At 35.0% G+C, this 14,043-nt stretch overlaps 1 protein-coding gene across 13 annotated transcripts in view; it reads right to left on the bottom strand.

The window, feature by feature from the left end:
- Positions 1–13,909, bottom strand: part of CCDC171 (coiled-coil domain containing 171) — a 155,507-nt gene extending 141,598 nt beyond the window's left edge. For 7 of the 13 annotated variants that reach the window (XM_026073583.1, XM_026073574.1, XM_026073575.1 and 4 more), the window contains exons 1-5: positions 10,848–11,029; positions 6,684–6,822; positions 5,555–5,644; positions 4,517–4,691; positions 1,809–1,999 (exon numbers count right to left, since the gene is read on the bottom strand). In XM_026073583.1, coding sequence (XP_025929368.1) covers positions 1,809–1,999; positions 4,517–4,691; positions 5,555–5,644; positions 6,684–6,822; positions 10,848–10,894 — 642 coding nt within the window. In that variant the 5' untranslated portion in view covers positions 10,895–11,029. Of the gene's footprint in view, positions 1–1,808; positions 2,000–4,516; positions 4,692–5,554; positions 5,645–6,683; positions 6,823–10,847; positions 11,048–11,258; positions 11,717–11,757; positions 12,390–13,136 lie in introns of those variants that run through there. The other 6 variants (XM_026073580.1, XM_026073579.1, XM_026073582.1 and 3 more) reach the window with 6 other exon arrangements.
- Positions 13,910–14,043: the final 134 nt, after the last annotated feature.

The following is a 14,043-nucleotide window of genomic DNA, read 5'->3' as shown; positions in this document are numbered from 1 at the left end:
GGGGGGGGAAGGGGGGGGAAGATAAAGTTATTGCTACCTATATTGAAGTTACTCTCTGTCGATAATTGAACTTCAGGAAGCTACTAAATATTCATAAGCAAACAGAAGCTTTGACAGTAATACAGATAGTTTGCTTTGCTTATGTTTGAAACAGGTTGTTTTTAATTAGTAAAATATTAAAACACCTGCAACATCAACTACAGTATTCTTTCTGCTTCCCATTGTTCTGACTGAAACCTAAACTCCTTTAAGGCTGTCTCCCTACTCTGCAATTCTATCTTATTTCTTTAATCCTTGCTACACTCTAGGTTCCCCTTGATTAGACAAAGGATTGCTTCATAACTGAAGATACTCTTAAAATTGCTACAACATCCTATGAAAGCATAAATTCATACCCTGCAGTTTACCTCATAAGCCCCACCTTACCTTACCATTTTAAAAAATTCTGTTGCCCAAACAGCATCACAATGTAGTACAACAGATGGATTTGCTGTCAGAATTTAGCTTCTAGGCTACCAGATTATTTCACGTCATTTGGGAAGACTGTTTGGCACTGTTCCAGATTTGGAGCTGACTGGGTGGGAAGAAAGTTGGACTAATTTTCCATAGTTTGAGCAATGTTTAGCCCAACTAAGTCAAGTATCCCAAGTCTTAAAAGGACATATAAAAGGAGCAAATGTGAATATAAAAAAAGATTTCTCTAGCTAAATGAAAGAAAGCAAATCTGTAAGCAGTAATCTGTTCTCTGTGCACATCATGTATACGAGTAAATCACTATCAGCCTTACTAGACCCTCTGTACTGCACTTTGAAAGCATAAAAGATGACTATAATTGAATACATACTCACTTATGTTGCTAAAGGCATAAAGTAATCTAATTGTGGATTATTAAAACTCAAATGATTAAATTATAATTGTATAATCATTTTTGTTCCTGTGGAGCAGGTAAAGGTTGGGTATACTAGCTCAGCACTTCCACACCATAATATGACTAGATTTCTTTGAAGCATAATTCAGCTCAGAATTGCTTGCCTTTGGAAAAAATGTAAGAAATAATAATAACAAAAATCTATTTAACATCTAAGTGATTTACACATACCAGTGCAACTCAACTTTAAAAATGACTTTTTTCCAGTAATATAATGAAATTATCTGAAGAATACAAACCCACAGTATAAAACAGATTATACAGTCTCTTCTTAACAGGGAACGTGTTTCTTTTCTAATTAAATAGCAGAAATTCCAATAACAGTCATTCCTTCCACCTGAACTAAGTCTACTGAAATAACAGAACTCAATGAGGTTTTAAGCCATCACATCTTTCACATGAGACATGGAGTGGGTAACATACAACACTGCTGGAAATTCCATTATCACAGTTTGGGTTGCATGATAGATGTGTTGTCTCCATATTACACAAACGATTTTCAGTTTCAGAGGCTATTACATGTCAGACTGGGGAGATAAGAGGGAAAGGGATTTAGAGGCTAGGTCTTCTGCTTCCCTGATTTTACCAACTCAGCTTTGCACTGCAGTGCAAACACACCTCACCACCAATGTGCACCAAGAACTTGATTTAGTTGCTTACCATGTAAAACAGCAACAATATATTCCATCAAAGCAAGAAAGACTGTAAAATAGTACAACTTTACAAAAGCATATTCTTCACAGACATTCTGCAACATTTCTCTATTTGGAATTTTTTTCCCCAGACCAGAAAAAAAACCCACCCACCATACATTTTCCCACCAAAAAAGTTCCACACATCATCTCATGCAATTCAGCTTCCCAACTATAAGATATCATACCTGTAAAATGCTTTCTAGTTTGAGTCTTTCCTTAAGAAGCAATTCATATTCATTATTACAGGTCCTGAGAATATCATCCTTCTCATCTAAGTCACTTGCAAGTCTTTGCTGCTGTTCTTTCCATTTCTGCTGAGCAATATGAAACATTTTCTCAGTCTCTGCCACTTTCTGCTGAAGATTTTCATTCAGTACTATTATTTACAGAAGAAGAGAAAGAAACAAGACAAGTATCACTGCTGAGTTTGTTCAGAAAAATTGTATAATGAGTGTTGGTTCTTCTGTGTTTTGTGATATCCAAATTGTAATATCTCTGCCAAATTTTCCATTGTTCTTCCTTTAAACAGTAGTTCATACTGTCTTCTGCTCCTGCTACTATCCCTGGTATTTCACAGCCCTCTGAAGTTCTTTATGTCCAAGTGAGTAAACACTCTTATATCCTAAAATTTGGACTACTGAAAAGTCTACTACAAATTTAGTTAAGACACTGTACTCCAGCAAGTCATTACATTTTTGAACACTAGAACGGTCTTTCTCTTCTTCCTCATTCCATATTACCTGTCCCTCATCAACATTCCTATAGATTTTTGAAGGAAACAAGATTACTACCACAAAATACCCTAAACCTTCATAACTTCTAGAACAAAACAACCTGGCCTATTCTGAAYCACCTTGTTCTCCCCAAAGTTTTGGCTTTCCCAGCCTAAGCATGCAGATCTGCAAACACGAGTGGACATTTCATATGTATTACAGCAATGAGCTCATTTTAAATTACAGTAAAGGTAGCCTGTGCAATGAAAAGAACTATAGGAAATCCTAAGGCAGGTTATGCTAGTGTGCAAAGGCTTAGCTTTTCTAAATTAAATTACTGCTACTTAAGGGAATTAAAACTTCAACACAGCAAATGCCCTGAGATAGGGGAAGAACATATGTAGTTTTCTGTGAAAGCTACAAATACTGCTGAAAACTTCATGACATATGGCTACCATGTAATGCAGATTGACTTAGTAATTTCATTTTACAAACTGGCTTTCAGATGAAGCTACTTTGTATTAATTTCTCATTTTGCTGTATACAATAAGCTACACTGACATTTAAGTGATCACCACTTCCTAATATATTCATATTTCAATTTCTTGCGTTTTTCTGTAATTTCATCTCAACCTAAGAAGAGTAAAACAAACAGAAGAGACATGTCAAAAAGTGGTAGACGAGCAATGGACAGAACAATGGGAAAAGACTATCACATGGCAGAACATCAATCCTCACTGAGAAGAGCAGAACACCACATTGGAGGAAGTATAGAAGAGGACAGTAAGCCACAAAGGGGCGCCTCTGTCCAAGCAGCCAAATACCAGTCACATTAAAACACCAAGCAAAAGCTGAAAAAGGCTCCAAAGCAACCAGGGAAAAAAAGCAGTAAGTCAATAACTGCAAAAAACTGAGAAGCAACATCATAATGATTTGACTTTCAGCAGTTAATTAGTTTTCTAAATCATAAAGTAAATCACAAAACAAATTTTAAACACCTGGCATTTTAAAACACACAGAAAGGCACTATTCACTTCTAAAGCAGACACTTTCAAGGGACATTAGAAACTGGCAAGCAAACAGAATGATCATGCACAGAAAAAAAAAAGATAGCTTTCCTCTAAATAAACTAACAGTTAAAATCTTCAACTTGCAATGGTAAAGGAATTTCCAAAGGAAAAAATATTTTTCACTGTGCCATCTGTAAGAATGTTTTACTTGGCTTTTGAGTTTTCCCAAGCAGTTAAAAGTTCAACTTTCTAATTACCTTAGAAACACCTGGTACTTCTCCTTGAAAGAATAAAATGTGTATGYGTAACTCTAAACTGTCCATGGAACATAAAATGTCAGCAAATTCACAAATGTATTTCCCGTATTAGATTAAAAAGGTATTACACTTGCTTAGGTCATTAAAAATGCACATCACTTCCTTGTAAGGACCAGAAGTCTGCCCACTCTCTGTTGAGGAGGAAATCTGAATTTCTGAGTACCAAATCAATAGGAAAAAAAGATGATTAGGTAAAATCTCCCCTTCCACATACTACTGTCATGTTTCCTTCCACAGAAAGTGTGTGTTGTGGAGCTACCAAAACACACATGTTCCATTACTTATAAAAAGGGAAAGGAGGAAGATGAGAAGGAAGTGAACTGGACATGAACACTGAAAAGCCTGAAACTTTGAAAAGATGAAAGATGGAAGCAGTGTGATCAGAATTGCTGGAAAAAGTTGTTAGAGTGCAAACAAATGAAATACAGACAGGCCAAAAAATGAACAGGAATGGATGATTTTTTTCTTGACATAGAAAAGTAAAAAGAAAAAGAACTGCTGGACAGAGCAATAACCAAGATGTGGAGAGAACCATGATTACAATCCTGTACAAAGACAGCAGTGAAATGTGGTAACAAAACGAAGGGGTTGGGGGGGGGGGGGAACAAAAGAAAAGTTGAGTAGGGGTGAAAGGGAAGGAGCAAAAGGAAAAAGGGCTGATAGGTTTAACTCCCACATGAGACAGCAAGAATAACAGTTAACCAAAACAGATGGATCAGAGATGGGAAAGACAAGAGAGATCCAAGAAAAACAGCAATAACTGGAAAATATAACTGAGTCACTGTATCTCCGTTGTCTTCCTGACTTGGAAGAGACTTAGCCTTTGTTCTGTGTTTGCTCTTTTGAAACATACCTTGCAGTTGCTCAAGTCGTTTGTTTGCATCACTTAATTTTTCTTCTGCAGCGTATCTTTTCAGACCAGCATCTTTTCTGGCAATTGCCAGTTCATACTCCAGGCTTTGTCGAACAGCTTCTCCTTTCTCAACTTCAGACCGTAATTTGGCAATCTGGCTTTCATAGCTGGACAGCTGTAAAAGAAATTTCTTACAAAAAACTGGCAAAAAAAAAGTCCTTAAGAAAATGTAACATTACAGAAATACGCCTACTGAATATTTTCAAAAGATATTCTGAATTTTGTGTATAATTTTGTCTTCTTTTTCCATTTGAACTTAAAATACTTAGAGCCCTGAAAGCGACAATGCATATTTACATGAATTCTGAGTGATTTATTGTTTTTTATGCAAACTAGTCATATTTTTACATCAAGTCCATGTACTTCAAAAATCTTCTTTTTTCCAAAAATATATTGCCTTAAGAAAATAGAAATAGTCWTAACATTGTCCTCTTTCTGCATGTCAAAGAAAAACTGCAGTAACTGAATCACTGTCTCCAACAGGCAATTTTCTGGTAACTTTATTTAAATTGAACACTAAAAAATAGTCATGTCAGGATGCTACACCATCAGACCAGCATAATAACTGACCAGTAACTGACCAACGTACATATGAACATAAAAATAACTCCAATAAAGGCAATCAGGAACAAAGCAGAATAGAACTAAATTTTATAGGCAACAAATTAGAATGGAAATGCTCTGAAGAATGATTTTGCTCAAATCAAGGATACCAGCCTCATCATTGCCAGCAAAAAACTGGGTCCAGAAAATCAATTTCAAGCTACTTCAAGACAGGAAGGTGGAAAGTAAAATATAGATTTCTTCAGAATGCCTAAAGAGTAGCCCTTTAACTTTAATAACATTGCATGTAGATAACTTGAGCACTTCATATTATCAGGAACTATACAGCAAGTGGAGAAGGAAAGGAACAAAGTCTCAAGTAATTCAGTTACTAAAAATGTAACCTAACTTTGTGGTGCAAACCACTACACCTACCTGGTGCTGCACGTGATCTTTGCTGTGCATACTCTGCTTACAAATTCTCAGTTTAAGAGTTTCTTTAAACCCAGATAATTCCAGGTATTCCTTTTATAGAACAGCCCCACAGTTGAACAGGACAAGAGGAGAGGAAGGAATTAACTTCAGCATGAGAGCAAGTTGCTAAGGGAGAAGCAGGAATCTCTTGATCTGGACTTATTCCCTAAAAATAAATGGGCTTGGAACAGCAATCTTGGTTTATTTGCTGATTTTGCCCAAAACAGAAGAAGGAGCACTTGTATCAACTGCCCCCCAGCAGACTGTTAGGAGCAGAAGTGTTATCCAGAGTATTAATAATTCTTCCACACTACTGCAGTACAAATTAGGACATCAGCTGTCAGACTGTCATTAGCAGTTGTGGAAAGAGTTCCTAGTAGCAACAAGTTTGAAGGTGATTACCACTACTTCTGCACTCAGTGCCCACCTCTCCATACATATGCACTAGTGAAAAGCTGATATTCATGTTAAAGAAAAGATTAATACACTAGTTCCTTACTAACACTTCATTTCAGTACTAGTTTGTTACAGCATCATTAAGAAAAACCTTGTAATGCAGGAAAAGTACAAGTACAAGTCATGTTTCCCTGTAAGAGAAGTTCTCATTAGAAGTATGAAGTTATTGACAAACAAGTCATCATATTTTTATTCTGTACGTTTTAGTGTAAAAAAAAAATTTTTGCAAAATTGCAAATTTGCCCAAGCCGAGAAGCTGCAACAGTTAAATGATATTCTGTCTGAATTTGGTGCACGCATCCACAAAAACACCACACTAGGTTTACAGGCTGTAGCTGATTTTCGCTAAAATTATATTAAATTAATTAAAATGATATCCTAACACTGTGCAAAAAATATAAATAAATAAATAAAAGTCTTTATCGGGCTAGATTTGAGCTACAAATGCCAGCAGGGGTACTGACTGTCCCTATGAACATCCGTACATRAAAGGTCTGTACAATATCACTTTCACTGCTTTTTTAAAGGTAGTGATTGTGCTTTTGATACACAACCTGGAAGGATTATTTTAATGAAACAAGATTACATCTATTCCAAGAATAAAATAATTAAAGAGAACAAAAAAAATACTTACATCCTGATTGTGTTTAATTGTTATGTCTAACTTTTCTTTTTTAGCTTGATGGAGTTTCCTTCTCAGATCTTCAGCAATGTCCARTTCTGATTCATTGCTATTTTGTAATAATCGTGACTCACTCTTGGTACTACGTAAGCTGCAAAATATGAAAGTTTTCAAACAACATGAATATTCATTACACAGTTTAACGCTCATTTACTTCAATGCTGAGATTGTGAGCCAAAAATTCAAAACATTCACTTAAGTAAAATTATTCCATGTAGTTGTTATCACACTATTGCTTTTTAAAAGAAGTTTAATAAAACTGCATATTGTGCAAGATGCATAGCTGTAGACACTTAAAACAGAAACATACTTTGTATTTTTTAAAGTTAACTTAAATACATCATGGTCTTTCCCCCGCCCCCCATTGTCTTTATTATTAATTCGATAAACTTTGGGGATGCTACAAAAACATCATTCCAACTACTTAAATGAAAACGACTAGCAAATCTCTTAATTGTCTCCTACAGTAAAGCTCATTCTTTACCATGTATTACTATCTCAAAACCTCCTCATCTTGCAGTAAATACATATATTTGGAAATAGTCTCACCTTTCTAATTTTTCTTTTTCCAAAGACCCATACATGTAAATAATGCACAAGCAGTTGCTTACAAGCATAATAAAAGTCTGATCCTCTAAAATACCTAATATCTTCATTTCCTTGAGAATTTCATTTAAAATGAATACTACTCAGCATTTAGCGGGATCAGCCCTTGAGTTCTACAAACTATTACAATAATTAAAACAAGCTTTTATACGTAGAGTGAAAAATGATGCATATTCAATTACTGTAAAACAAACTAGTTTAACAATCTTATGCACAAGTTACTGTAACTTCAAACTGACCAATTTTAAATTGATTTCAAGATTTAAAAATCAGTTTTCACGGTATCTTACATAAGCAAGACTGGCTGAAATAGTTACCTGCTCCACATAAAAAATAAGTTGCCAGGGCAACAACATAAAAAATATACTGTAAAGAGAAGTATGATTAAGTTAATCATAAAATTGGCACCATTTCATACAAAGCTAAAAATGCTAAAACAGGTCATCTTTGTCTATACGAAGTCTTAAATATTAATTACAAAAGCAACCAAATCTACTGGGATTTAATGATTTGTATTTTATAAGTCAAAAAGGATGACTTCATCCTTAGGTTTGTGGACAGACACCATTGGTATTTTCTGTGACTGAGAACTCTACTTTATGATATATTTTTCTCACTTAAGTAGTCTAGCAAAAAAAGATAAGAATGTTGTAAGAAGTGGAACAATAATTTACATTTTTTAATATTGCCTTTAAAGACATTACTAGTAAGAATAGAAGAAATTTAAGTTTTTAACAGTAGCCCAAAAATATTTTATGATATATTAAATACCATCTATTTTAATTTAAAAACAAGACAGACTTCACCATATGAGATCAGAGTAACTGTATGTCATCAATAATTGTTCCACAGAGTATCATGTATTTAACACACATTTTACTTATTTTTTTATTTATATTGTAGGAGACAATGAACATTAAAACTTGCATGCACCACAAGAAAACCAGAGTCACATTACTAGTTTTCAGAGTTAGTGTGGGAGCCACAGCCAAAGGAACTATCATGACTTTAAGGACAAAAGAACAGCAACAAGATTTCTAAGTAAGCRTAATATCATTATTTTTTACATCTCTTCGCTACAGCTAAGAAGATACAGATAAGAAAATGGGGAGGTAAGTCAAGTGAGAAATAAGATCAGAACATCCAGAGCTGTTGGAAACTGTGTAAAAGCTCATTTGTGGACACCACATAAAAGGCCTTGGAGACTTTCTTCTTTTTTAAATGTCTGGGGAAACAGAGGTGAAAGAAAGGCAAGTAATCTTATTCAGATATAATGCAAGAAGGATCAGTCTCAACTAAAAATAACTGAAAGGCGGCCAGATAGCACCAAAGCTGGCAAAGCACAGATTAAGGCGAAAAAGAGAACACAACGTGAAATAACTATAAGACTCTGGGGAGAAGGATAGGACAAAGAAATTAGGGTTATGGAAAGGATAATGGTTTTATTAATGCTTCCTGTAAATCCGATGATATTTAAGACTTCTTTCATGCAGAGCACACYGCATGTAAGCCAGGAAATTAATACTTCTTGGGTAGTAAATAAAAATACCTTTAAATCTTCAAGTAAATCAAGAAGTTTATATATCGAGCAAATACCAAGAAAACCGTTCCATGCAACCAGTCTACTAATTTTCAAAAAAAAAAAAAAAAAAGCCCAACACAACTGAGATATCTACACAATAAAACTGACTCAGTGGAAAATTTAACTATGTGATTAATTGCTCTCCAGAATTAGACCAGTGGGAAAAAAAGCAAAGTTACAAAACATCATAAGTAATAATACATCAGGGACATTACATGAATGAAAAATACATCCAGGAGAATTATAAGACACAACAATAACTACTGAAAGAAAAAGAATTAAGCTTCTTCTTAAAACAGCATTTCCTGCCAAACGTCTAAACTCACATTACTTAAAAATTAAAGCTGTAAGACAAAATAAATCTATATTTGTTCTTAGTATAGCCTTAAATTAAACCATYAGTATCTCTCAATGTTAACCATTAAATTATTTAATTTATTTAAATGTCTACTCAAACATTTTTAATTACAGATTGCCCTTATGATTTCTTACTTCTGTGAGAACATTTTCTTTAATCTCTGCAGGGCCTCCAGCACACATAGTACTTTATGAAAACTTCATACTGTCTGTTGAAGGAGATTATTCCTTCCACATTCATATGATGAATAAGAGTGTTACAGGCATAATTAAAGCTAACGGAAGTTTAAATGAAAGACAAAACCACATATAGTCTCTGGGAAGTTTCACAGTGCATATGATTTGCAATCTAATAGGAATACAGAGAAAGTTTTGTATTTCTGCTCTTCCATATTAATAATCAATAATCATTTTTTCAAAATATATGTCTTTTATCAACTACAGCTTTTATCTAAGGCACTCTGTTTCACAGCATTTTTAAGATTCTTCTGGAAAACATAAAAGCAAGTGACACATCCAATAAGTTCTACATGGCAAAATGAATTTTTTGTAAGTCAAAAAACTTAAACTGACATTCACTTCACAAGTCAACTAATTACACTGGATATAGAACTTAAAGAAAAAGGGTTTTACCAGCTTTTTTCCCAGACCTGACAGAAAAAGTAGAGTAACTTCGTAATACTTTCATTTATTACCTACCAGTGGGGTTTTCTAAACTTCCACAGCTGAAGGAATGGCCTGCAGTCAGATTTCCTAACTAAAATTCACATTCACGGAATTTTGCTATTCCTGCCTAAGTAATTGGGAGCTTTGTATAATCAGGTTTTAAATAGTGACAAATAGCTCTCACAACTAAATAAGCAGAATGAATTAAAGCCCACATTAATTGTGCCAAAAATCTGATGCATATCAGGTTGTACAAAATAAAAAACACATGCAAGACTAGAAAACCTTCAACTGAAGGTTTCCTTCCTACCTTCCTTGGAATACATTAACAAATTTGATTGAGGGCATTCCATTTAAAGTAAGCGCTCCAAAAGAAATACAGGTATCTTGCAGTAAATGAAAAGAAAGCAGAAGAAGTTTTCAAAAAGGGCTGAACCTCCCCTCCACACACTCATTTTATTCAATGTATAATAATCACTGAAAATATTTTCCAAGTCCCTTAGTACCTAGTTCTTTGCTCTAACAAATATAGAAACTTGTTCTGTGTGTGTGCACRCGTGTGTACAGAGAAGCTGACTTCTACTGTCCCAGCTTATGCAGGAAAACTTTCTGGAACTCAAGGCAAGTTTCCTAACTGTAAACAGCAACTCCCTTTATCTCTAGGCCATGTCTTTTACAATTACCTTTCACAACTGTATGAGAATTCTTGTATACCTGATGGCCATTACGTATGCCTTCTAGTAAATCTTCYTAAATAATTATGTTAACATGATACAGCTTTTATACATAATATTATTTATCTGGCTCTTCTTCATTCTGAATTACATAATTTCAGAGATCTCTCAAACAAAACACAAAAAGATWAACCAAATTATCAGACTTTAAAATAAGGAATTGGAGCTCACCATTTAACTTCAGGGACAGTGTAGCTGACTGGAGAAGACAAACTCATGATGTCCAATAGGCAGCTTTTCAAGTGTATAAACTCTGGAGCATGAACATAATCTTCTATTATATAAACACTTTTACAGGAATTGGGAAGCTTCAGAATTTTCTCTTTCCCATTATCATAAAAACATACTAAAATCTGTAATGTAGAGACATGCTTTAGTTTAATTGGCAACATAGTAAAAGAGTCATTTGTCAATACTCATTATAGTTTATACTCAAGTAGTTACCAGTGTTACTATTAAGCCATGTGAACAGTGACCACCAACTGTAATTCAACATCAGCCTTAGTTTACAGCAAGAACTGTGCTCTTACAGGCTCAGTCCTCTAAGCTTGACTAATGTAGATGAAAATAGAAAAAACATACTTTGAAAAGTATCTGCTGCCAGAGTCTTCAGAAGGATGTCAGTACAAAATATTATTCTATGTAGATTATTTCTCTCCTAAGAGAATAGATTCCACAAATTCTGTAATTGTAAGTGGAGATAAATGCATGTACTGTGATTTTTTTTAAAAGCAGGTCAATACTCAAGCCTGTCTGTATGATATCCCTTTATATAGCAAGTCTTCTGAATGTTACACAAACCTGGCATTTTCTACTTGAAAGTGCTTTTATGACGTGTTAAATGTATTAGTAGTGTTTGGGGATATACAGGAGTATTAAACTGAACTGAACTTTTAGAAAAAAAATTGCTCATTCAGTATCATTGATAAAAAGAGATCAATATGAATAGTGAATTTGCCTTAAAAAAGGCCTCATGAAGGGTAGGCCATATTCAGCAGTAAGATTAATAAGCTATGAAGCCTTGCTTTTAAACTTCACATCAGACAGACTTCCATTCTAAAGCACAAAACAAGAACCTAACCTGCAGGCCATCTTTACCATCTCAAGCTTGCGGCTATGTGCTTGCCACAATCTGTTTCTGTCTGACTGAACACAGAAGTGCTTCACTATAAGGTGAAATTGTTTATTCCAGTGGTTTTTCAAAAACTCCCCCCTAGAAACATAGATAAGAAAAATGCATTTCTTTAAGTTTAGCAGAATATGCAGCCAGAATAATCCTGTAACTTTTCTTCATACAAAAGCATAATAAGGTATGTCCATCTCTTCTTTCTCATACTGCTTTATATTAAACATTTTTTCTCATACAACTTTATACTCAAACACCCAAAGTCACTCCAAAGTATCTGCAAAATCAAGTGGAGTAATATGGGAACAAAAGCACAACAAAATAGTTTGCTCCAGTTCTTAATAAGGATATCTAAATGCATCATTTGTGATTTTAATCACAATCAGAATTCACCTTGATAGACATGTTTATAAGTCCCAAAACATGCAACTATCATACAACTGTCACTCACAAGAGGACTCCTGTTCTGAAGAAAAGCTACACAGTTCCTTTCCATCTCATCTGAGAAAATAGTTGAAGATCTCATTTTAGAAGTACAGACATGTTCATGGCACAACTCCCAGACACATGTTAAGGACCATTAAATTATTAGTAACCAGAGAACAACTCCAACTTTAGAAGATCTGGAGACTGAAATACAATCCTGACATAGTACTCACAGCACTGGACTCCAAATTACTTGCTATGATAAAAATATATATGTATGTGTGCGTGTGTGCGCATGTGACAGTAAGGATTTGGGAAAGCTCTATCTCTATTAATTGTACCTAATCAATTAATTGTGCATTGTTCATATTAAGATGCAGCTCTCAATACTGAGAAACCAGTTTTTCATACCATCCTTTTAAGCTTTAGCTAGGAAGCAGATCATCCCTTAAGACCATCTCTCAAGAATACTTAACTAATAAATACACAGACCTTTTTCCCCACAGTCTCCATATTCCTTAGGAAGCTAGTTCAAAACTTTTATCAACCTAGATAAACAATTCAAACAATTACAGGTAATTTTGTACTATATTTGAGATAGGCCTTGTAATCATTAACTAGTCACCTTCAAGTGGTTGACTATTACTGCCCTGTGAATAGAGCCCTCCTAAACTGCTCATTAGTGTTCACTGAAAGATAAGCAGGCAGATTACTGGGCTCGAAGACAAGCCACTGCATCCTACTTCAACATCTCATAATGACCTATAGGAAAAAGATATATATAGCTATAAGTAAGACTTTCTCGGTTGGAAAGCCTTTGTTCCCCTCAAGAATAGAATCCACTGACTAACCCAACAGTGAATACCTTGAGTGAAAAATCTTAGTCTCAAAACATAATCAAAACATACCATCACATTCACACCACTGTGCAGTTTGAAAAGTTCCTGAAATTACTCTTAAGTCATGCAGAGAGAAAAAAATCTAAAGGATGTTCCATGGGAACGCTATTTTTGAATGGGTCTTCAATATGCAACACTCCCTTACTAAATAGGTATTATAGCTAGCTTATTAGCAACAAATACAAACATTCAAAAGAAGAATGCTATTTCACTGATGGAAAATGAAGTATTCAGATGCCATGAAATGGCTTGGGGAAGCCCTATAAAATTAAAATAAATGGTAACAAAAGTTAATATGCCTTTGATGGGCGCTTCCTACAAATGGTGTGAGATACTCTTTCCATGAGCTTCTGAACATACACTAACTTTACTAACGCCAGTGAGACTTCCCAGTATAAAATAAATCTAACCATGCTCTTAAAACTCACCACTGTGAATTGTGGAATGTTAAGCATAAATAACATTTTCAAACTAGAAGCTATAAAAAACGTACAATCGGTGGTTTATGCCAAAAGTATCGTGGGATTTTTACAAATGCAAACCATAATTTTTCTGCAAGCTATAATCAAAGTTATACTGTCTTTTCAGTACAGAGACCAGGAAAACTATCTTTTGTTTAAGTCAGTGTTGCTATTAATGATTCACAGAGGGTATGCGGCAAGCCTAAGGGAAGTTTAACGTGACGGCGCGCTTCTGGCTGAAGGGAAGATGCCCAGAGCTCTCTCAGACTGAGGAGTGTTCAGGGCAGCGCACCATTAACATCCAAGCGCGACCACAAAAAACAAACAAACAAAAAGCCACCCAAAAACCCGCGCGTCTCCAGAAACACAGAAGTGCTCCGCTACTTTGGGGAACTTCACCAGCAGCGGCGAGCCTGCGCCTCTGGCCGCTGCAGCCGCAGGGCAGCAGCTGCCGC

The sequence above is a fragment of the Apteryx rowi genome, unplaced genomic scaffold, assembly GCF_003343035.1.
Source record: "Apteryx rowi isolate R43461 unplaced genomic scaffold, aptRow1 scaffold_37, whole genome shotgun sequence".
Lineage (NCBI taxonomy): Eukaryota > Metazoa > Chordata > Aves > Apterygiformes > Apterygidae > Apteryx > Apteryx rowi.
The sequence above is the reverse complement of the archived record's forward strand: the minus strand, read 5'-3'. Positions and strand labels throughout refer to the sequence as shown.